The sequence below is a fragment of the Cynocephalus volans genome, chromosome 12 (assembly GCF_027409185.1).
Source record: "Cynocephalus volans isolate mCynVol1 chromosome 12, mCynVol1.pri, whole genome shotgun sequence".
Classification (NCBI taxonomy): domain Eukaryota; kingdom Metazoa; phylum Chordata; class Mammalia; order Dermoptera; family Cynocephalidae; genus Cynocephalus; species Cynocephalus volans.
In genome coordinates, this window is record NC_084471.1 from 102,296,598 (window position 1) to 102,321,436 (window position 24,839).

At 33.6% G+C, this 24,839-nt stretch overlaps 1 protein-coding gene across 1 annotated transcript; it reads right to left on the reverse strand.

Annotated features, from left to right (window-relative positions):
- Nucleotides 1-1,244: 1,244 nt before the first annotated feature.
- LOC134361364 (NKG2-C type II integral membrane protein-like) lies at nucleotides 1,245-24,839 on the reverse strand. The gene is made up of 6 exons (XM_063076401.1): nucleotides 24,653-24,839; nucleotides 5,894-5,992; nucleotides 5,351-5,404; nucleotides 4,659-4,831; nucleotides 2,874-2,974; nucleotides 1,245-2,553 (listed from the first exon to the last, which is right to left on the reverse strand). Exons 1-6 carry the CDS (start codon nucleotides 24,837-24,839, stop codon nucleotides 2,442-2,444), a joined length of 726 nt encoding a protein of 241 aa, XP_062932471.1. The 3' UTR covers nucleotides 1,245-2,441.

The following is a 24,839-nucleotide window of genomic DNA, read 5'->3' on the forward strand; positions in this document are numbered from 1 at the left end:
CAGGTTTGCCAGATGAACAAATTCTAGAGATCTGTTGTACTATTACAACCCTGTACTGTATTGCTGTGTAATGCTACTATAGTTAATGCTACTAAACTGTTCACTTAAAAATGGTTAAGATGTTTGATATGGTTAGGATGTAATGGTTAAGATGTAATATACTGTATGAGTCCAACTATGACAGCTGGGAAAAAGAAGTTTAATAGTCTACCATAGTGCTAGGCATGTGTAATTAACAGTAATCCATTGCATGTTCTCAAATGGCTAAGAGAGGAATTCGAATGCTTTCATCACAAAGAAAGGATAAGTTTTTGTGATAATGGGGATGCTAATTAGCCTGATTTGATATTCACACATTGTATACTTGTATTGAAATATAACTCTGTACCCCATAAATATGCACAATTAATACACAGCAATTTAAAAATAAATAAACTAAAAAAAAAACATTAAAAACAGAGTAGCTGAAATTAACTGAAATTAAATGCAAGTGAATTAGAAGGAAAAAAACAATAAATAGTACAAAATTATGACAAAGAACAAAATTACAGTAGAGAGGATCAATAAGGCCAAATGCGTTTTCATTAAAAAGACATTTAAATTGATAAAAGACTATTGAAGAAAGAATCTGTAAAGGCACAAATATTTTATTTATCAATTAAACAAGGGAACACCATTATGGTTTTTACAGATACTGAACAGAAAATAAAGCCATATTATGAACACATTTTAATGCCATAAGAAAAAAAAATTCCTAGAAACACAATTTACCAAAATGCAGTACAACAAACAGAAATCTAAGTCAATCTTACATGTATTAAAGAAATTAGGTTGGTGATTTAAACCTTCCTACCAAAATATCGTACAGAGTCTATGGCCTGTACACTAGTGAATAACCTTTAAAACAGTACTCTCACACATACTTTCAGGTTATCTGTAAAAAAAGAAATGCTTCCCAATGTAGCCTTGATAGCAACTGGTCAATTACACATAGCTATAAATGAAAACACAGCTGAATCTCCTTGTGAACATATCTTACTCTGAGTATATTATACGCACTGATTTTCTTGGAAGGGTAAAACAGAATGACCAATTTCATTTTACATTTGAAAGAAATAATGTTTGCATACTTTATAAACATTATACAGAGAAGAAATATTATTCCAAAAGGTAGAAAAATAATAAAAATGTAATATTGACAAAATCTATTAGAAAGATAGAATATTATACAACTCCTTCAATATCAGAAGTATGGTTTTTTAAAAACCTTTGTAAATATGGATGAAATATCAAAATCTTTTCCCCTAAATTAGGAAATCATAAGTATGACACATGTAGAACCTTTACTATACCTTTTATTCAACATTGGAAATAAAACCCTCCCTAGTACAAATGTCACCATTGCCCCTCCCTTTCCTAAACTCTAGGAACCACAGTTCTACTCTGTACTCCTAAAATTTCAAATTATTATTTTTATTATTTTTATTTTTAGCTCCCACATATGACTGAGAGCATGTAGTATTCATCTTTCAGAGAATGACTTATTACACTTAACATAGTATATCCAGACTCGTCAATGTTGTTGCAAATGACAGGGTTTCATTCTTTTTCATGGCTCAGTAGTATTCCATTGTGTATATATACCACATTTTCTTTCTCCATTCATCTGTCAATAGACATCTAAATTGATTCCATATCTTGGCTATTGTGCATAGTGCTAAAATAAACTTGAGGTATCTCATCACTATGCTAATACTCTGCAAGACATCAACAGCAAAAAGTACAAACATGATAGAGAGAAATTAAAGAAAACCTAACTCATTGAAGGACATATCATAATATTGATTAGAAAATCAATACTATACAGATGTCTAATCTTTAAAAAGTACTTTAAAGATTAAATGTAGTCCCAAACATAATTCCAGGAGACTTTTTCTTAACACTTTAATTGAAGTGTAACGCACATAGCATAAAATTCATTCATTTCAGGTATAAAAATCAGTAATGTTTAGTGTATTTCCAGAGTTACAACTTTCACCACAATCAAAATGTAGCAAGTTTTCATCAACCCAAAAAAGAAACACTGTAGAAATTAGCAGTCACTTCCTATTCCAACCTCCCCTCAGCCCTTCGTAAACACTGATCCACATTCTGTCTCTGTGGGTTTGTCTATTCTTCATATTTCGTATAAACAGACTCACACAAAATGTGAACTTTTAGAAAGATGGATGCCACAAACATAATGCTGAGCAAAAAGAGCCCGACAAAATGTAATGATATCTGTCCTTTGTGGTATGTGTTTTATACTTCAATGATTGGTTTTGGAAATGTTTTTGTTATTAGAATAACACAAATTATTTTAAGACATCCAATTATAATATGGTTTCCATTTCATTCAATATAAAATTACCTAACAGACTCCAGACTCAGGTGGTTCAATTCTAAGGCTTATGCTTACAATAAAACATTTGTGAAGATCCACAACTGTCTGATTTTAGATATCCTGAGAGTAGCACAACACAATTATGTTCATGATTGCCTGATTCTGTTAACCTGCAATGGAGAAAAATGCATAATTCTATTATATATCATGGGGACAATACATGAAACAATAGCACTTTCCATGTACTGTAATAAAAGCATGTTGTGAAAATAGATAACATTTTTCATATAATATTGGTAAGAGTGGATTATTATAAAAACTGAGTAGTCTATTCTTTAATATTTATATCAACATTTTACTAATTTTCATCATCTTTCTTTAGGTCTGTAATTCATTAATATTAAATAATATTAAATTTATTAATATTATTATTCTTAATTTCTCTTTTTCATATATTTTCTCTTATATAACATCATTCAAAAAAACTTACTTTAGTTTGAAAGTTGAGCCATTTATTGACGCCCACGGACGATCACTGCTGTTACGAAAGACTCCAACCCATGATACAAATGATAGGGACATCAGAACTTTCTACCAGAAAATAAAGAAGTTTCATCTAAATAGTCATTATGGAAGCTTTTAATAATTTTTTTAAATGCATGTAGTGTACTGTTTCATAGGATCTTTAATTTAAAAAACAAAATGAACATGTGCAAAAATATAATAAAGTATAATAAAGTCGAAAACAATCTTTCATGTTGCCAAAAGCTTCACAAACGTTTGTAATTTTGATTTTAAATGAACTTATATTTATACCCATGTACTTAGTTTATACTTAGTAGTTTCATTATTCTTCTTATATTAATAAGAAAAAACGTGATTCATATAACTTAATAGCTACCCATTTTGGGGGAAAAAAACATAGCATGGATTAAAATGTTTCTGGATATTATGCATTCATTTTCAAGATACTGCGACTAAATACATGTGGTACTTTTCTATTGTGTTACTCAGACATTGGGGTTGAGACAGAAATTAACGGGTTTCCACTAAGGAATTAAATGAAATAGAAGACAAAATTTGGTTTTTAACTAGATAAGCCCCCACTTTTATCTGTATCTGTGTTGGTGAAATGCCAGTGGTCTAGACAAAGTGGCATAGAATCATTTCTCTCTGCTACTTCCTAGTAAACACAACTGTGAACTCTTGAGCCAATGAAGTACAAAAGCGAAAGAGAGCTCTGAAAGGTAGAAAGAGAAAGGTAAAATGATTTGTGAACACAAGATCAGGGATCAACAGAGTGGTAGGGAATCTTAAGTCCCACATGCGACAGAAGAAAGTGACCAAGGTATGCTGTGACCCAGCACCCAACCTATCAAGGAGAGGTGGCTCAGATAAGTTCAGTCCTACCCTGTATTGAAAGAGCCCTGCCAGCAACAGGCCAGGCTGGTGCCACTGGCAAGAGGTGTCTATCAGGAGATCTGCTAAAAATCAGCAGCCAGAGGAAGTGCTTCTTCCTTACCAACAGACAGCAGTGTGAGGTGTGGGAGTGGGGGAGCAGCAAAGGGAGCCCGGGGACTACAAGTGATGACCCATGAAGCCTCTTTACGCTGAGGCATGACACACCTTTTCTATCAAGAAACAATGGATAGACTGGATTTTAATATGTCATATTCACATAATATAGTTGTAAAAATGAATAGATTACAGCTAACTGCAGTAGTATAGATGGATTGAACAAATATATGGAAGTGAAAGGAGACACATAAGATACCTACTGAATGAGTCCATTGATATCAATTCAAAAACAGGCAAAGCTTATTTGTAACATCAAAATTGATGGTAGTGGTTTAGATAGAAGACAGGGAAGTGATGGGAGCACACACAGGGACAGGGCTGCAGGAGCTGGAAACTTCTATTTTGTGATCTGACTTGTAATTACATGGATCAGTTCACTTTGGAATCAATCTGCACCATCATGAGATGTTTAATTTTCTTTCTGTATTGTAAAAGCAAAAGCAATTTTTTTTATTTTAGAAGAAAAGCATTTTCATAAGCATGATTTTCCATGAAAAGCAAGAAGAACTGAAATGATCAAATGTGCATTTAGAGCATGCAAAAATAAATAAAATAGAGTAAATTCAAACAATAGAATAGGGTACAGATTTGAAAAAAAATAAATTAAAAATATACACAGGAATATGGATGAATTTTATGAATATAATGTGGACTGAAGTCAATTTTAATAAAATGCTTAAAACATCTAAAATCTTACCATTTCTTCTTCATCATCAATGTAAAGAAGACTAGAATTCTTAGAAGCACAGGCAATCAAACTCTCATTCCAAGTCTTTCTTTCCATACTGATGAAATAACAACTGCTGGAATATGTGAACCACTCCTTTTCACAGTGACCACAATGATACACTGAAGAAAGATTATGAATTTCTATCCAGAAAAAATGTGAATATTTTGATATTAAAATTAACTTACCTATTTGCATAGAAATGAACATATGTATATATACATAGCATATCTATATACCCTAATAAAAAAAGTACATATTTTAAAAAGCATACTCATCCAACAATGACAGAACAAGGTCATCCCCTAATTTATGTGACTATATAAAGCAAACAAACAAAAATCCACCCAACACATGTCTTGAAAGTCACTGAATAAAAATTCTTTTTAAGATTAGTAAAATAATTGATCTTCTCTCATATTATAGCAGTAGGGAATTTGAGAAAATTGGGGAAAAAAAAGCATATAGTGATTTTAAATGAAAATTTCTACTTATTGTTGGAGTAAAGGGATTGCTCTACTACAATCTGTACTTATGAGAATTTAATGCTCAATTTTGTAGTTTAATTTCCCCAAAAAACCCGTATTATCATTTTGCATGCCTTAAGGTAGAGACAATGTATAAACTGTACAAATATCAAAACTTTGAAAATCATTATGTACCTTTCTGGCTTCTTGTTTTCAGAGAAGAATTATTCTGTTCCAGTATCATGGTCACTAGAAAAATTAAAATAATTCTTATAAAAATTAATATCCAAATAAATCATAATAATTTTAGAGTCTTAGTTTGAAATTTTGTGAATTATTTAGATTTGGGATGATTTGGAATGCACTGGACTTTTCCTACAAAAATTAAAGAAATGATGTGACTTTGGAAAAAAAACTCTAAAAGCCTAAAGCATCAAACTCTACCATCTCTTGCAGTATTTGATTTAAACACTTTCAAGAACTGATTTGTATTTTTAAATATTTTTCAGTCCCCTAAAGCATATTTGAGTTATGAAATCAGAATATATATCTATATTCAATTAAAACAAATGCTCTCTACAATCATTTTGCTTTGAAAAATTCAGAATAATCATTTCACATTGGGTTCAAAGACATACATTAAAATCAGAATTCTATTCCCTAATATTATGAAATGTTGAGGCACTTTCAATCATTAAAGTGAAAAGTTCCTTTATAATCTTCCAAAAATATACTTACAGTAAATAAGAACCATCAATTTTAACACAGTGACCATTAAGACAAGAGAAATGTATCCCAAGATCTCAGCAGTGAGCTTCCCTGGAGGTGACAGTGAATCTGTAGATGAAAAATGGAAACACTGACAATGGAGAGATGGACACAGTTATTTATCAAGTTTACACACAAGAGAACCCAGAAGTACAGAGAACTATGAAGATCAACCTAGACCCCAATCCCACATCTAGCACTGTAATATTTCTCTCAGAATATACCATTGCATTTTCAGTACGTAAAATCCTCTATGAGTCGTTTTTCAAGGACTACAAATTTTAGCAATGCCTGAATAAAATTAGTCTTCAGAGTTGACACTAGAATACCATATCCCAACTTCAACCTCTCATACTCACAAGTGAGGAATATTTCCTCTCCTTTCCCCGCACCTCTGCCCTCCAGCTGCACATCCTGAGAAGCATTTTGAAGGTATAATTCCCCATGGGTTATTTCCTGTTCAGTGACTGAAATGGAGCATTTAGTGTCCTCATGGTTTTTTTTCTGTTTCTTTGGGATTTTGGCCAGATTCTATTCTGGGTAGGTTACTCTTTGTTTATTCATCTCTGCAGTGGAGTCATGTCAGGGCCTGTGCTCTGTGGTAACTGTACATAGGAAGTTGACAAGTTGTGTGTACAATAACAACGTCACTGGTATAGTCAAACTAGGTGTGCTGAGGGGCTGAGTGACAAAATCTGTTTTGCAGTTAAATGATTTAAATGTCTGGTACTAACTTTATTAGAGCTTTAAAGAAGGGTCTCATGATACAATAGGTAATTTTAAAAAGATATTCTGCATTTTACATAATATATTGGTTAAACTATGAAAACCATTAAATTAGTGAGGAATAAGGAATTCATGAATGAGAATATCTTCATTAGTTTAAAGTCAGATTCCACAGACATACTGTAACACAATTAGAATAGCTGTGTTAAAAATTAAAATGCCATTAAGAAAGAAAGGTAATGCACTAATTTTATGAACATTTTAAAATTCATAAACGATTAAAGATTGAGTGCTATGAAATGGAGGAGTAGTAATGATAGTTTATATAGCAATTTATTCCACTACAATACTTTTAATTAGCGACTTTCATTTATTTATTAAGAGCATGATATGTTATGACTTTTATTGTGAATGAGAGGAATTTTGAGAAAGCATTAAAAATTTAAAGAAATATTTTATGTCTTGGAAAATGTTACAATATACTTATGCATGAGCTAAACAATACTAAAATATATTTTTAAATATACACTTTATTTAGAAATTAGCAAATGATTTAATGACTAAAATATGAAATCGTAGAATGATAAATACAAGTTTAGAACATCTATAAAAGAACATGTTTGATTCAAACTTCCAGAAAGATCCAATTGTTGTCAAAGTCAGTGAGGGTCACTTTATTTGCGTAAGTAATTATAAAATTCAGATAATGTAATGAAACAATTCAGTCAATGAGCTGAGCAATAAGTGAGATACAAAATTCACTCTGGCTTTGATACTTACAGTGTGTGACCTTTAAAAAGTTACTTAGTGTTTAGTTACTTAGTTTACTAATCTAGAATGGGAATCATAATTTGTAAAACATAATACATGTAAAACACTTAACATTCAACCTGGCATTCATTAACCTTCAATAAATATTCCTTATTTTAATTATTTTGAAGACAATTGCCATGTTGTTACTTATGATTCATATTAGTTAGACCATGTAAAATACCTCAGCAGATAGGAATCTCTTATATAAGTGTGGTATGTCATTTTTTCAATGTTTTCTTCAGTTTCTTTAAGTCTTTCAGTTGTTTATAGTTAAGTTTAGGTTAACATTTTATGGATGCTAAGGTATCATTATTTTTGTTGGAAGTAAAAACTGCTTTACTTAATCTAAGTGTATGAAAAATTGTTTGACATTCATAATTTGAGGTGTTCATTTAAAAAATCTATTTGTAAAGGCTGAGCTAAATATTAAATATTATTATACCTGTCCTGATTTTAAAAATCCAAAATTAATTGTTCATTGTCCTGATGGTTATGGGTTTCACTTTAAATTATATTAATTAGCAAACCTAGTATCATGTGTGTGTATGCATTCAACTAATTCTCCACAGGAAATAAATGGAGTATTTAAAAAAATCCTCCAACATATTTCATATTTCAGGCTTGTTTTTCACCCTGGATAATTCACGTAAATACACCAATGTTCCACCTTGATTTTACTCTATAGTAATCGCACCTCATTTGCATCACATCTAGAAGCTGCAATCTCCCACTAAATTAGGGGGCTAGTAGAGACAGAAAAGCAGTGAAACATACCTTCCGTCACCAGTAAGTCCTGTGTCCACCACTGTGGAAGGCCACATCATGCTTGTAAAAAAAAAAAAAAAAAATTATCTGTGATCTTCACAGACTGCCCTGTGAGGGTTCAGAGTGAGGCAAGTGTGGAACGATAGATTTCTCAGCGTCATGTCACTTAAGGTTTGAGCAGGAAATTCTCACACGGGCTAATCTGAAGACAGTTCATTCTCATCACACATTTTCTGAATATAGGAGACTTTGGCCACCTCATGTGTTGTTTAATTTGTTCCTTTTCAAGTGTCCCTGAGAAATTATTTTCAAATTCTAAATGATATGGGAGGACAGAAGCTTGACTACCCATTCAGTTAACTTGTTTTTGACTCAATCGCAAACACTAAAACCTTGAACCTTGTTAACAGGATCTTAGATGTTTAAGACAAGATTGCTAAATTTTGACATGACACACTTCTTCTTATATCCTTGTTATATTATCATTAAATGATTAAAAATTATAAAACCATAATCATATTGTTAATAGGCATTTAAGTATATTAGTCAATAACTGTTCTGAGGAGTAACTACATTTTCAACTTTGTTGTAACTGGCCTCAGTTCCCAAACTTATCTTCTTTATTTCTCTGCCTTTGTTTTTAAAATTCATGTATTCAATTTTATTCTTTGTAAAAAGTTAATCAGACTCCCCTGATTAAAGAAAGTCTCTTAGAATGATAAAATAATAAACAATATTGAATTATATCACCATGCCTGAGATCAAAATATTAAACATCTACTCATTATGTTTTTTATTGATTCATTCTCCAATCACGTTACTAATTGTCTATATGTACATAGGAATATTTGTTGTAAATCGTAAAAGCCCAAGTCAAACTACGTAGGAAGAAAAAAAATAATTAAAAAAAATGTCGCCTAACTAAAAAAGTGGAGGGGGAAGAAAAAGTAGACTTTTAAAACACATGATACATGAATATTAGAGAAGAACTTCAAATCTAAATTATCTAGTCTATATCAAATGGAAATTTTTTCATCATTCTTCATCTAGTATCAAGAAAAGGAGGAATGCTCGTTATTTGTAATTCCAAAGGATATTCGCTTCCATAAAACCATCTGGGGACTGAGTAAATCCCAAATCTTTATCTCTCTAATATCTAGAAAAATGCAACTTAAATTCATAGTTATGGTCATGGAATCTAGACTATCATTTGAGCCTTCCATAACAATGGCTAGAGTTGGCTTACTATATATGCATTTCTGTTAATTATATTTCAATATATTTTCATAAACTAAATTAATAATCATATATATGCTAGTGTATATGTATATATTTCTATTTATTACAAATAAATGCATTTATATTTATGTATTTATCACATTTCATAAACAAAATTAATAAACTATTTTTAGTCATATTTTAGAATTAAAACAATGAAACCATTCATTAGAGATGCCAAATAATATCACATTCACTACTGTTCTCTTTTTAAATTTGAGATAATTATGTCTACTATACATACATATATCCATTTTGTGTTTTCAATTAAATGTTATATAACGTGTCCTTTATTGCATGCAATAATATTTATCTTTACTCTTTAAGCATTTAAGAGTAATAAAATCTGTGCTCAGACAAAGACAAAAAAATATAATAGCACAACAAAAATTACTCAAAATAACCAGAGTAGTTAGAATATATTCTACATGATAAACGTTAAGTGTGTATATACATGTGTGTGTGTTTGTGTATATATACACATAAAGAATCTAAACACGTATTACGGTGACTATTTTCAATAATGTCAATATGTAGTATCCTAAGAGAGACAGGTAAATTGGGAGTCAATAGCAATTAAAAGTATCCTTTTAATATGATGGCAAAATACATTATCAAGGAATTTTTAAAAATGGACTCAATTACTAATTCACTGTAACTGAAGGATCTTCTAAGATGAAGCATTTCCTCCCAATAAAAACTTGAACATGCAGAATGGAGACTTGATGAAAAAAATGTGGGTATATTTAAATGGATATTGAATGGATAAAATATTAAGAACCAACTTTTAAATTGTAAAATATATGTTTGTATTAGAATTCAGGGAGCAAATACAGCATAAGCAATAATGAAAGTGAGGGTTATTTTAGTCAATTTGTGCTGCTATTTCAAAATACCGCAGACTAGGCAGTTTATAAACAATAGAAGTTTATTTCTCACAGATCTGGAGGTGGAGAAGTCCAGCAGGTCTGGTGTCTGGTGAAGCTGTTCTCTGCTTCCAAGATGATGCCTTGTATCTGGGTCTCTACACAGTAGAAGGCAGAAGGACAGAAGGACAAACACTGGTTCCCTACAGCCCTTTCATAAGGCACTAATCCACTCATGAGTGCAGAGCTCTCACAGCTTAGTCACCTCCTGAAAGACCCACCTCTTCATACCACCACACTGTGGATTAAGTTTCCACTTAAATTTTGGTGAGGACACTAACTTTCAAGCCATAGCAAGGGTACTGAGAACAGTTCACTGTGTAAGAAGTGGTAAAGAACTAATTTGTTAGTATTTTAATGAGTAAAGAATATATGGTGTTAAATGCAGAGCATTAATAAAAGTATATTAACAGAACATTAATTAACAAGTTTGTATAGTGGAAAGTGAACAATAAAAATATTGTGAAAAGATTTTTAAAAAGCAAGTAGAGTTCAAAAACTTAGTAGTCAATCCAGATTAAATAAAAATTATATTATAATATATAATTGTATTATATTTAAACATTTACATAAAAAGAAAATGAATAATTATATATTAAAATTAGATAATTATATGAAATATAAATAGAACAATTTTAATTAAATACAAATAGTGATTATATTAGAAAAATAACTGCTGTCTAAATGAGACACTCCTTTAATATAAACATAAGCTAGCAGGTTACCTCACTTGGTTAGAGAATGTTGTTGATAACACCAGGGTTCAGGGTTTGATCCTTCTACTGATCAGTAAAATAAATCAGCAAGCATAAAGAAAGGTGAAAACCAGGAGATGAAAAAATATAGCATGTAACACAAACCAGTAGAAAACTGCTATGGTTATATTAGTGTCATAAGATAAGGCAAGAACCGCAACTGCAAATAAAGAAACATGTTTTATAATCATAGATTCATTGTCCAAAACTTTTGCAATAATTTTAAATAATTTATATGTACCTAATAATACAAATTTAACATAGAATTTAAAGAAATGAGCGAGTAAACTATCATAAATGATGATTTGAACACTTTTCTCTCACTGCTCATATCACAAGTAGATACTCAATAGACTGTAGAAAGATTTAAACTGTAAGAGTACCCACACACAAATGCATAAGCACACGTGCTCACACATAAGCTTTATACTAACACAGAATATTTATATATTAAAAGTCACATGAAAATTTTACAAAGGTACACTATATTTTCATATTCCCAAGGTTACTAAAATAGAAAGTACAGAACTGTGCAGTCAATGCAATAACCACTAGCCAAGTATGGCTGGTTAACACTCAAAATATAGCAATTTAATTTTAATATTAATTAATTAAAAATAAATAATATTTCAAATCAATTTCTCAGTCACTAGCCACATTTAACCAAAAATAAAACAATCCCAGCCTAGTAGAAAATTTTATAACTATAGTTTAACTAAAATAAAAGTGAGAAGTGGTGGACTAATGGGTACAAACTATGCTATCTACCCTAAGTGAATCATTGTTCAGTGATGTATTGAACTGACATACTGTATCTCACAAATGAGTACAAGTATATGTTAAAATATTTTGAATAAACATTTTAAATAAGAAGTAAAAGAAAAAAGTCTGTAACCAAATTTTGAAAATTGTATATGATTTTTGATTGAGTGATGTAGAGTGATGTATTTCTAAATAATTTATGAGCCAAAAATATCATTACAAGAATATTCACAATTATTAGGTGTATGACAAGGAAAATAAAGTAAAAGTCTGTCACATAAACATATGATTGCTTAGACACATAAAAAATGCACAACATCACAAAGCATCAGGGAAATGCAAATCAAAACTGCATTGAGAGATCATCTCACACCAGTTCCACTGGCTGTTACCAAAAAGACAGAAAATAACAAATGCTGGAAAGGATGCAGAGAAAAGGGAATTCTTTTGCACTGTTGTGGGGACTGTAAAATAGTGCAGCCATTATGGAAAACAGTATGGAGATTCCTCAAATAAATACAGATAGAACTGACATATGACCCAGCAACCCCACTGCTGGGTATATATCCAACGGAATAAAAATCGTCATATTGAAGGGATACCTGCACTCCCATGTTTATTGTAGCTCTATTTACAACAGCCAAGAGTTGGAACCAACCTAAATACTCAATGGGATACTACCCTGCTATAAAAAAGAATAAAATTTCTCCCATTCACTGCAACATGGGAGAACTTAGAGTAAACTAGGAGACATAAGCCAGGCTCAGGAAGAGAAATACCATGTTCTCACTCATAAGTGGGAACTAAAAAAAGAAAAACAAAACAAAACATAAATTAAAAAAAAAACAAAGAGAAAGATATAACAATCAATAATTTGCTTAATTTTCAAAAACAGGGAACAGAATTGAGGCCCCCTCAAAGGTGAGAAAGGTGGGGGAGGGTAGTAAGAAATTGGTAAAGGGCCACAAAAAATGATTACATAGTGTAATGTTGAATCTACTAATTATCCAGATTTGAGCATCACATATTGTACATTCTTATTGATATTCATTGCTGCACCCCACAGATACATACAATCAATTATTTGTCAAGAAAAAATATATAAACATAAAGAAAATGCTTAAATGCATATATTACTTAAAGTGAAAGCAAAAATTTAATTATTTAACAGTGCATCAAAAGAAATTAAGAACCAAAAAGCTGAAATTGAACACAAGTAAAGTAGAAAGAAAAAAAAAATATAATACAAAATCATGATAAAGAATGAAATTACAATAGAGAGGATCAATAAGGCCAAAGGTATTTTCATTGAAAAGGCTTAATACAATTGATAAGAGATTACTGAAGGAAGAATCTGAGAAGGCAGAAATATTTTATTTGTGGATTCAACATGGATACACCATAATGTTTTTCACAGATGTTAAGCACATATAACTTATAACATACTGTACTATGAATACATTTTAATATCCATATGAAATAGAATATTCTTAGAAAATGCAAAGTACCAAAATTCAGTACAACAAACAAACTTGAGCAAACCCTACATGTATTAAAGAAATCGAATGTGTTATATAAACCTTCCTAATATTCTAAAATATTCTGTGAACTCAGATGGCATCACTAGTGAATAATATTTAGAAATAAGAAAATTGTGGGAAGATGGCAGACTAGAGAAACCTAGGATGTGTTTTTCCCACAGAAAAAGACCAGAACAGGCACTTTCCTGCCAGCACTGCACTTTCCTGCCAGCACTGCACTTTCCTGCCAGCACTGCACTTGCAGTGACATCATCAGGAACTGGAACCATCACCCACCTTCCTTCTGTGAGTTTCGCCACATCCCATGCTGCTGTTGCCTGCAGTATGGCTGCAGCTGCTGCTGTTGCTGGAAACTACCCAAACCAGCACTACAGCAATGACCAGGCTAGATGTGCACAGGATCCCTGCCCACACTGCTAGGCCAGTCAGCCCTACCATGTGTGGGTCCTCTGCCACAGCCACCTGCAGTGCAGCATACTTTGCTAGCAGCTGTCTACACCACTGCACCAGCCAGACCAACAACTCACAGGACCCCTGCCAAGCAGCTTCAACAGCCAGCTCAGCCTCTTGCGGATCCCCTGCTGTAGTTGCGCACAGTGCGGCTGCTGCTGCCCTAGCCATCCATCAGTAAGACCAGCTGGTCTGAGGGAGTGAGCAAGGAAGTGGCAGACCCCAGCTCTGCTGATTCCAATATGAACTAACGCTGCAGCTGCAAAGCCACAGAGGAAGTGATGGAGAGAGCACTGCCCCTGCAGTGAATTGACCCTGCAGCCACCAGGGCCACTGCAGACAAGAGTGGCACAGTTGCAGCCATTGCTGCTGCTATTGTCAACATAAGGTAACTCCGCTGCCACCTAGGACAACACCAAGGACACCACAGAGGAGAGTGAGGTAGTTCCAACCACCGGTGGCACTGCTGCCCTCCTGAGGTTACATCCCTACTGCTGTGGACACCACAGAGGTGTCAGAGGCTATTTCAGCTAAAAGTACCATAGCCACCCCACAAGGTAGCCCTGCTTCCTTTGCTTTCACTGAGGACATCATAGATGGGAGGGAGAGAGGTGTAGCCTCTGGCACCACTGCTGCCCACACCAGGTAACTCTGCAATCACGGCAGACACAACAAACTCAAGGGAGGCAGTTGCAGCTGCCAGTGCTGCTGCCACCCTCACAAGGTAACCCCACTACTGCTGTGGACAGTGTAGATGCCAGGGAAGCAGTTACAGCCACTGGTGCAGCTTCCACCTCTGTGAATTAACCCAGATGTTGCTGCAGCCACTGTAGCTGCACCGGCAACTGTGGAGATCACTACAGCCAAGCAGGCAGCTAGTGCAAACATCACTGCTCCAGTCACTGCCACCACCAGCACTATCAGATAGCCACAATCATTGTTCAAGTAGCCTGCCACTGCTGGAGCCACTTCTGTCACTCAGGCAACCCGCCAAAGCCACTGCCACATGAGGGTGACCTGCTACCACAGGTGAAGCCATAGCAGCCACTGCAGCTGTGCAGACAGACAACCAATCACTCACTCATCTGAATTGACACAAAGAAGGCCACCAGCAGAGTCCAGGGAAAGAGTAATAGAAAAAGCACAGCTCTTCCAGATAACTAAACATCAATGTAAAGATAAGAAAAATATGAAAATACAAGAAAATATGAGTCCACCAAAAGAATATCATGACGCTCAAGAGCCAGACCCCACAGAAGAGGAAACACTTGAAATGACTGAGAAGGAATTCTGTGTAAAAATCTTTAGGAAACTAAATGAGATACAAGAAGATACAGTTAGATGACACAATGAACTGAGCAAAACTATCCTGGATATGAAGGAGGAAATCTACAAAGAGATCAATACTTTAAAAAAGAATGTAACAGAACTCATGGAACTGACGAGTCATTCAACAAAGTAGACAACACAACTGAAAGCATAAGCAACAGGATAGAGCAAGTGGAAAAAAGAATTTCTGATCTTGAAGACAATCTCTTCAAAATGACTCAGGCCAATTAAAAAAAAGAATTTAAAAAATGAAGATAATCTAAGACAGAGAGTAGACAACCTTAAGCATGCAAACATCCAAATCATGGTTATTCCTGAAGGGGAGGACAAAGGAAAAGTCATTGAGACCATATTCAATGAAATAATATCAGAAAAATTTCCCAGGTATAAGGACAGACATGGACCTTCAGATTTGAGAAACTCAACAATCCCCAAGCAGCTTCAATCCAAGAAGGTCTTCTCTGAGACACATTGTAGTCAAACTATTCAAAGTCAAAGACAAAGAGAGAATCCTAAAAACAGCCAAAGAAAAGTGTTAAGTCACATATAAAGGAGTCCTCATCAGACTAACAGCAGACTTCTCAATAGAAATTCTACAAGCCAGAAAAGAATGGGATGATATATTCAAAATACTGAAAGAAAAAAACTGCCAGCCAAGAATACTATATCCCAGAAAGCTATCATTCAGAAATGAAGGAGAAACAGTGCATTTCCCAGACAAACAAAAACTGTTCACCACCACATGAAAAGCCCTACAAGAAATTCTCAAGGGAGTCTTGCATCTGGAATACAAGAAACAATAATCACTTCCATGAATACATTAGAAAGAATAAAACCCACAAAGAGCACAAAAATGCAAATGAGAAACAGAAATAAACAGTATCTTACCACTTCAAAAAAACAAAAATACCAAACAAAAACAACAAAATGGGAAGAAAGAAACATGAGACATTCAAAACATCCAAATGAAGATCAATAAAATGACAGAAGCAGCAGAACACTTTTCAGTCACAACCCTAAATGTAAATGGATTAAATTCCCCACTCAAAAGACACAGACTGGCTAATTGGATTAAAAAGATAGACTCTACTATATGCTGCTTACAAGAGACATACCTCACCTGTAAAGAAACACACAGACTAAGAGTGAAGGGATGGAAAAAGTTTTACCATGCCAATAGAAATAAAAAATGAGCAAGAGTAGTTATTCTTATATCAGATAAAATACACTTTGAGCCAAAAAATATAAAAAAAGACAAAGAAGACCACTATACAATGATAAAGGTATCTATCCAGCAAGAAGACATTACAATCATCAATATATATGCAACCAACATTGGAGCACCCAGACATATAAAACAAACACTATTAGACTTAAGGAAAGAGATAGACCCCAATACTATAACAGTAGGGGGCCTAAACACCCCTCTCTCAAAATTGGACAGGTCATCTAGGCAACAAGTCAATAGAGAAACACAGGATTTAAACCATGCTTTAGACCTATTAGATTTGGTGGACATATACATAACATTTGATCCAACAACTACAGAATACACATACTTCTCGCCATTTCATGGAACATTTTCCAGGATAGTCCACATACTAGGTTACAAATCAAACCTCAACAACTATTAAAAAGTTGAGATAATTTCAAGTATCTTTTTAGACCACAATAGATTAATACTAGGTATCAGCAACAAGTGAAACTCTGGAAATGATACAAATATGAGGAAATTAAACAACATGCTTCTGAATGACGTATGGGTGCAAGAACAAATTAAATAAGAAATCAAAAAGTTTCTTGAAACTAATGAAAATAATGAAACATCATACAGAACATATGGGATACTGCAAAAGTAGTTCTAAGAGGGAAGTTTATTGCTTTAAATGTTTAAACCAAAAGAACAGAAAGTTTTCAAATTAACAATTTAACATTACAAATAAGAAAATTAGAAAAACAAGAACAATCAAATCCAAATCTAGTAGACAGAGGAAATAATTAAGATCAGAGCAGAACTAAATTAAATAGAAACCTGAAAAGCCACACAAAAGATCAAACAAAAAGTTGGTTTTTCAAGAAGATAAATAAAATAGACAAGCCATTAGCTAGATTAACAAAAAAAAAAAAAAAAGGAAGAGAGAAGACACAAATAACAAAAATCAGAAATGACAACCAATACCACATATATGAAAATCTGGAAGATATGGATAAGTTTGTAGATGCATACAAACTACCAAGACTGAACCAAGAAGAGATAGAAAACCTGAACAGATCAATAACAAGCAAGACATTTGAAGCAGTAATTAACAATATTCCAACAACAACAACAAAAAAGTCCTGGTCTGGATGGTTTTACAGCTGAATTCTATCAAACTTTTAAAGAGTAGTTAATGCCAATTCTCCTTAAAATATTCTAAACAATTGAAACAGAACATACTCTTCCAAACTAATTCTATGAGGCCAATATAACTCTGATAACAAAACCAGACAAAGATACAACACAAAAAAGAAAGTTACAGGCCAATATCCTTGATAAACCTAGATGCAAAAATCCTCAACAAAATATTATCAATCAGAATACAGGAACATATTTAAAAAATTATGCACTATGATCAAGTGGGATTCATCCCAGGGGTGCAAGGATGATTCAACATATGAAAGTCAATAAATGTGATACATCACATCAACAAACTCAAGAACAAAGACCATATGATTATCTCAATAGACGCTGAAAAAGCATTTTACAAAATTCAGCATCCCTTCATGATAAAGACTCTCAACAAAGTAGGTATAGAAGGAAACACAACACAATAGAAACCTCAACACAATAGAAGCCATCTAAGACAAGCCCACTGCCAGTACCACCTGAATGGGAAAAACTGAGGGCATTTCCCTTTAAGAACAGGAACAAGACAAGGAAACCCATTCTCACTATTTCTATTTAACATAGTACTTGAGGTACTAGCCAGAGCAATCAGGCAAGAGAAAGAAATAAAGGAAATCCAGATTGGAAAGGATGAAGTCGAACTTTCCCTATTTGCAGATGACATGACACTATATATAGAAAAACCTGAAGACTCTATCAAAAAACTCCTAGAGCTGATTAATAACTTCAGTAACACTGCAGGATACAAAATAAATGCCCCCAAATTAGTTGCATTTACATACTCAAATAATTAACTAACAGAAAGAGAAATAAAGAAAGTAAACCTATTTACAATTGTCACCAAAAAAAAAAAAAAAAAAAAAATAGAACACTTAGGGATCATTTTAACCAAGGAGGTGAAAGACCTCTATCATGAGAATTACAAACCACTTCTGAAAGAGATTGAAGATGCAAAAAGATGGAAAGATATTCCATGCTCTTGGATTGGAAGAATTAACATTGTGATAATGTCTATAGTACCCAAAGCAATCTACACATTCAATGAAATCCCCATCAAAATACCAACGACATTCTTCACAGAAATGGAAAAAAACAATCTTACCACTCACACGGAACAACAAAAGACTTGAAACTGTTACATTACCAAGGGAAAATACAGATGAAACACTTCAGCAACTAGGTCTGGGCACAGACTTTATGAACATGACCCTGAAAGTACAAGCAGCAAAAGAAAATATAAACAAATGGGACTATATCAAAATAAAAAGCTTCTACACAGCAAAGTAAACAATCAAAAGAGTGAAACAACAACCTATAAAGTGGGAGAAAATTTTTGCTACCTATGCATCCAACAAGGGATTGATTAATATCCATAATGTACAAGGAACTCAAGCAATTACACTGTAAAAAACAAAACAAAACAAAACAAAAAAACAACAAATTACCCAAAGGAGCTGATTAGACATTTTTCAAAGGAAGACATACAAATGGCCAACAGATACATGAAAAAATGCTCAACATCACTAGTCATCAGGGAAATGCAAATTAATACTATATTGAGATACCACCTCACCTCATGTAGACTGGCTATAATAAAAAGACGGTGAATAACAAAAGCTGGAGAGGGTGTGGAGAGAAGGGAACACTCCTACACTGTTGGTGGGACTGTAATTTAGTACAGCCACTATGGAAAACAGTATGGAGGTTTCTCAAACATCTACAGATAGATCTTCCATGTGATTCAGCAATCCCACTCTGGGTATATATCCAGAGGAATAGAAATCATCATGTTGAAGGGATACTTGAACTCCCATGTTCATCGCAGCTCGGTTCACAATAGCCAATACATGGAACAAACCTAAATGTCCATTTATGGATGATTGGATAAGGAAAATGTGGTATATATACACCATGGAATACTACTCTTCCATAAAAAAGAATGAAACACTCCCATTTGCAACAACATGGATGAGCCTAGAGAAACTTGTGTTGAGTGAAATAAGCAAAGCTGAGAGGGATAAATACCACGTGTACTCACTCATATGTGGGAGCTAAGAAGAGAAAGAAGGCCGAAAAGAAAGACCACAGTAGTGCATTGGACTTGCAGAGGGAGAGAACATTCCTTGGGCTACAAAGTTGAGTCGGGGGGAAACGAAGGAAGAAGGAGGTTGGGGATAATTGGGTGGGGGATATGGGGTACAAATGCAATTTGTGGTAATGGGTATGCTGCCAGTATGAATCTGGCCCTCACATCATGGGCACAAGGGGTAACAATCAGCTTTGTATCTCATAAATATTCACAACCGGTAAAAAAAAATAATTAATTAATTAATTTTAAAATGGGCAAAGGAAAAAAAAGCAGGAATATATGAATGTGAAATACCTACATTTCTGTATGATTTCAATAACAAAAAATACAAAATAGAAAAAATCAAAATATATTTGCAAAAATCTGATACATTGAAGGACATAGCTTGATAATGATCAGAAAAGTCAATATTATAAAGAAGACTAATCTTTAACAATTACTTTAACGATTAAATGCATTCCCAAACATAATCCCAGGACAGATTTTCTTTTAACACATAATTTATTGAGGTGTAATGTACATAGTATAAATTTTATTCTTGTATATGTCACTGATTTTTAGCATATTCACAGTTACAATCATTACCACAATCAAAAATTAATACGTTTACATTACCACAAAACGATACACCGTAGCAATTAGCAGTCACTTCCTTTCCCAACCTCCCCTCTGCCCCTTGGGAGCACTAACCCACTATCTGTCTCTACGGCTTTGCTAATTCTTCATATGTCCTATAAACAGACTTGCACAACTTGAGAACTTCTAGAAAGGTTGAATGCCACAAATATAATGTTGAACAAAAAGGGCCAAACACAACAGGAATGATATGCGTACTTTGTGGTATGTGTATTATACTTCTGTAACTGCTCCTGAAAATATCTTTGTTATTTGAACAAATAACTCTATTTTAAGACAGGCAATTACAATATGAATTCCATTTCATTCCACATAAAATTACCTGACAAACCTCAAACTCAGGTGGTTCAATTCTAAGGCTTATGCTTACAATAATGCATTTGTGAAGATCCGCAACTGTCTGATTTAAGATATCCTGAGTGTAGCACAACACATTTATGTTCATGATCTCCTGATTCCGTTACTCTGTAATAGAGAAAAACGTAAAATTCTGTTATATATCCTGGGGACAATAAAAGAAACAATAGCATCTTCCAGGTGCTGTAGTAAAAGCATGTTGTGAAAATAGAAATGTTTTTCATATAACATTGGCATGAATGGATTACTATAAAAACCTAGTTCTTTCTTTAATATTTATATCAACATTTAACTAATTTTCATCATTTTTCTTTAGTTCTATAATTCAGTATAAATTTAGTAATATTATTCTTGTGAATTTCTCTTTTTTATACATGTTTTTCCATATAGCATCATTCAACAAAACTTACTTTAGTTTGAAAATCGATCCATTTATTGACTTCCATGGATGATCAGTGCTGATACGAAAGACTCCAACCCATGATACAAATGATAGGAACATCAGAACTTTCTACCAGCAAAAAAGAAGTTGCATTTAAATAATAATTATGAAAGCTTTTAATAATTTAAAGAAACGCAGGTAGTGTAGTGTTTCATAGGATCTTTAAAAAAACAAAATGAATATATTCAACATTACAATAAAGTTGAAAATCACTTTTCATACTGCCAAAACCTTCAAAAATGTTTGTAATTTTAATTTTAAATGAACTATTGTTTATACCTTATGATTTATACTTAGTATGTACTTAGTTGTTTCAGCCTTCTCATATTAATAAGGAAAATTGTGATTGATGTAACTTATAGTTACAATGTTGACAAAATAAACATAGTATAGATTTGAATAAGTTTCTAGATATTGTGCATTCATTTCTCCTGATATTGTGACTAAATTCATGTATCTTTCTATTGCCTTACATAGATACTGGGGTTTAGAAAGAAATTCATGTGCTGCCACTGAGGAAATAAATGACAGAGAAAACAAAATTTGTCTTTCTGGGCACAATATCATCTTTTAACTAGATAAGCCCTCACTTTTATCTGTGTCTGTATTAGTGAAATACCAATGGTCCTGAAAAAGTGGCATAGACTCGTTCTTCTCTGCGACTTCTTACTAAATACAACTGCAAACTCTGGAACTAAAGAAAGACAAAAGCAAAAGAGAACTCTGAAAGTAGAAGGAGAAAGGGAAAATGGTTTGTGGCCCAGCGGCAGGGATCAACAGAGTGGCAGGGCATCTTAAGTCCCCCAGACAACAGAAAAAAGTGACCTAGACATGCTGTTGCCCAGCACCCAACCTAGCAAGGAGAGGTGGCTCAGGTAAGTTCAGTCCTGCTCTTATTGAAAGGGAGCCCTGCTAGCGAAACCAGATAAGGCTTATCCCACCAGCAAGAGGGGTCTATCAGGAGACCTGCTGAAAATCAGCAGGCAGAGGAAGTGCTTCCTCCATAACTAGACACACCAGTGTGGGGTGTGGATACGGGGGCCAGCAAAGGGAACCCCACAATTGCAAGTGTTCCGCCCAGGAAGCCTCTTTGTGCTCATGTGTGAGACTCCCTTGTTGATGTAGAAACACTGGATAGAATGGATTTTAATTGTTATATTCACATAATATAGCAGTGAAAATCAACAAACTACAGGTAACTGCAGTAATATGGATGGATTGCACAAATATATGGGAGTAAAAGGAGACAGACGAAAAATGGCATGCTGTATGAGTCCACTGATATCAATTCAAAAACAGGCAAAGCTTATTTGTAATATCAAAAGTGAAGATAGTGGTTTAGGGAGGATGCAGGGAAAGTGATGAGAGCACACACAGGGCCAGGGCAGCTGGGGCTGGAAACTTCTGTTTTGCGATCTGACTTGCAATTACATGGGTCAGTTCACTTTGTGATCAATCTGCACAAGTATGAGATGTTTAGTTTTCTTTACATATGGTAAAATTAAACAGCAAAGTTTTATTTTGAAGAAAAGCATTTGTGGAAGCATGATTTTCCATGAAAAGCAAGAACTGGAAATAATCAAATGTGCATTAGAAGTATACAAAAATAAATAAAATATTGAAGGGTCAAACAATGGAATACTGAACAAATTTGAAAATAAACTAATATATGGGAATATGGATGACTTTTACAAATATATTGTGGACTGCAGTTGCTTTTAATAAAATGCTAAAAACTTTTAAAATCTTACCATTTCTTCTTCATCATCTATATAAAGGAGAGTAGAGTTCTTAGAAGCACAGGCCATCAAACTTTCATTCCAAGTTTTTCTTTCCATACTAATGGAATAACAATTGTTGGAATACGTGAACCACTCCTTTGGACAACAACCACCATAACGTACTGAGGAAAGACTATGAATTACTTTCCAGAAACAAGATAAATTTTTAAAAAATGAAAATGAATTTATATATTTGCATAGGTATAAAAATATATGTACATAGCATATCTATGTACACTCACTGACTTGTACATAGGAAACAAAACATAATTGCTCATACAAACAACATAGAAAAGTGTCAGCCTGTCACCCCCTAATTTATATGCCAGCATATGACAAAGGAACAAACAAGTCCATCCTACACATTTGCCTGAAAGTCACTGAACAAAACCCTTATTTTAGAATAGAAAATTATTTATCTCATCACATTACAGCAATAGAAAATTTGAGCCAATTGGTAAAAAGACTTTATAGTAATTTTAAATGAGTACTCATAAACATTTATTGCTCATTTTTCTAGTTTATTTTTCCCCAAATAAATATCTATTGCCCATTTTTCTAATTTATTTTTCCCCAAATAATTTATAATTTTTGCATGTATTAAGTTAGAGACAAAATATAAACTGCACTAATTCAAGAACTTTTAAAATCATTCTGTACCTTTATGGGTTCTTGTTAGGGAAGAATTGTCCTGCTCCTGTATTACAGTAGCTAGAAAAATTAAAGTAATTCTTACAAAAATAATATCTAAACAAATCATAGTAATTTTAGTTACACAGTTTGAAGTTAATACATTGTTTAAAATTAGAATAATGTGAAATAAAACTTATTTTGCCAGGATAAAAGTAATAAAGTAATGAAAGTTTTTGGGAAAATTACTTAAGGAGCCTAAAGGACCAAAGTTCACCACCTTTTACAGTATTTGATATAACTACTTTCAAAAATTAATTTGTTTATCTCAATAAGATTTTTCAGGATCCTAAAGCATATCTTTGAATGATGAAATAAGATCATATACATACAATTAAAAACAAATGCTCTCTACAATATTTCTGTTACTTATACTTTTGACAAATTCAGAATAGCCATTCCCCAGTCAGTCCAAATGTGTACATTGAAATGAAAGCTCTGTTTCCTGATATTATGAGATGTTTAAAAGCACTTCCAATCATTAAAGTGAAAAGTTCCCCTATAATCTTTCAAAAATATACCTACAGGGAGTAACAACTGTCATTGTTATCACCACGGTGGCCATTAAAACAAGGCACATGGTTCCCAGGATCCTAGCAATGAGAGGAGGTGATGGTAAATCTGCAGGGAGAGAGGCAGAAACACTGAGAAAGGAGCTGGAGACGGCTGTTCAAAAGGTTTGCATTCAAGAGAGCCCTGATGCGCAGAGAATAATGAAGAAAAACCTGGACCCCAAATCCACAGCTACCATTGTGATATGTCTCTAGAATACGCCGTTGTATTTGTAGTAAATATAGTGCTCCATGAGTTCTGGGTCGAGGATACACATTTCAACAGTTTATGAGTAAAATTAGACTTCCTATTTCACGTTAGAATAACATCTCGACTTAGAGCTCCTGTCCTCACACATGAAAAATACGGAAACTTATTCCCTGTTCTCTCCCCACACCATCGCATCCCAGCTGCACACCCTAGAACAGCTCAAAAGTATCACATGCTTTACCTTTGCAGGGAGAGCGCTGGTCATTTCCTTGAAGATCCTGAGAAGCGTTTGGAAGGTTTAATTCCACATAGATTATTTCCTGTTCAGTGACCGAAATGGAGCTTTTTGTGATCTTAGGTGTCCTTTGCTGCTTCTTTGGGTTCTTGGCCAGACTCAGTTCTGAGTAGGCTACTCGTTCGTCATTCAT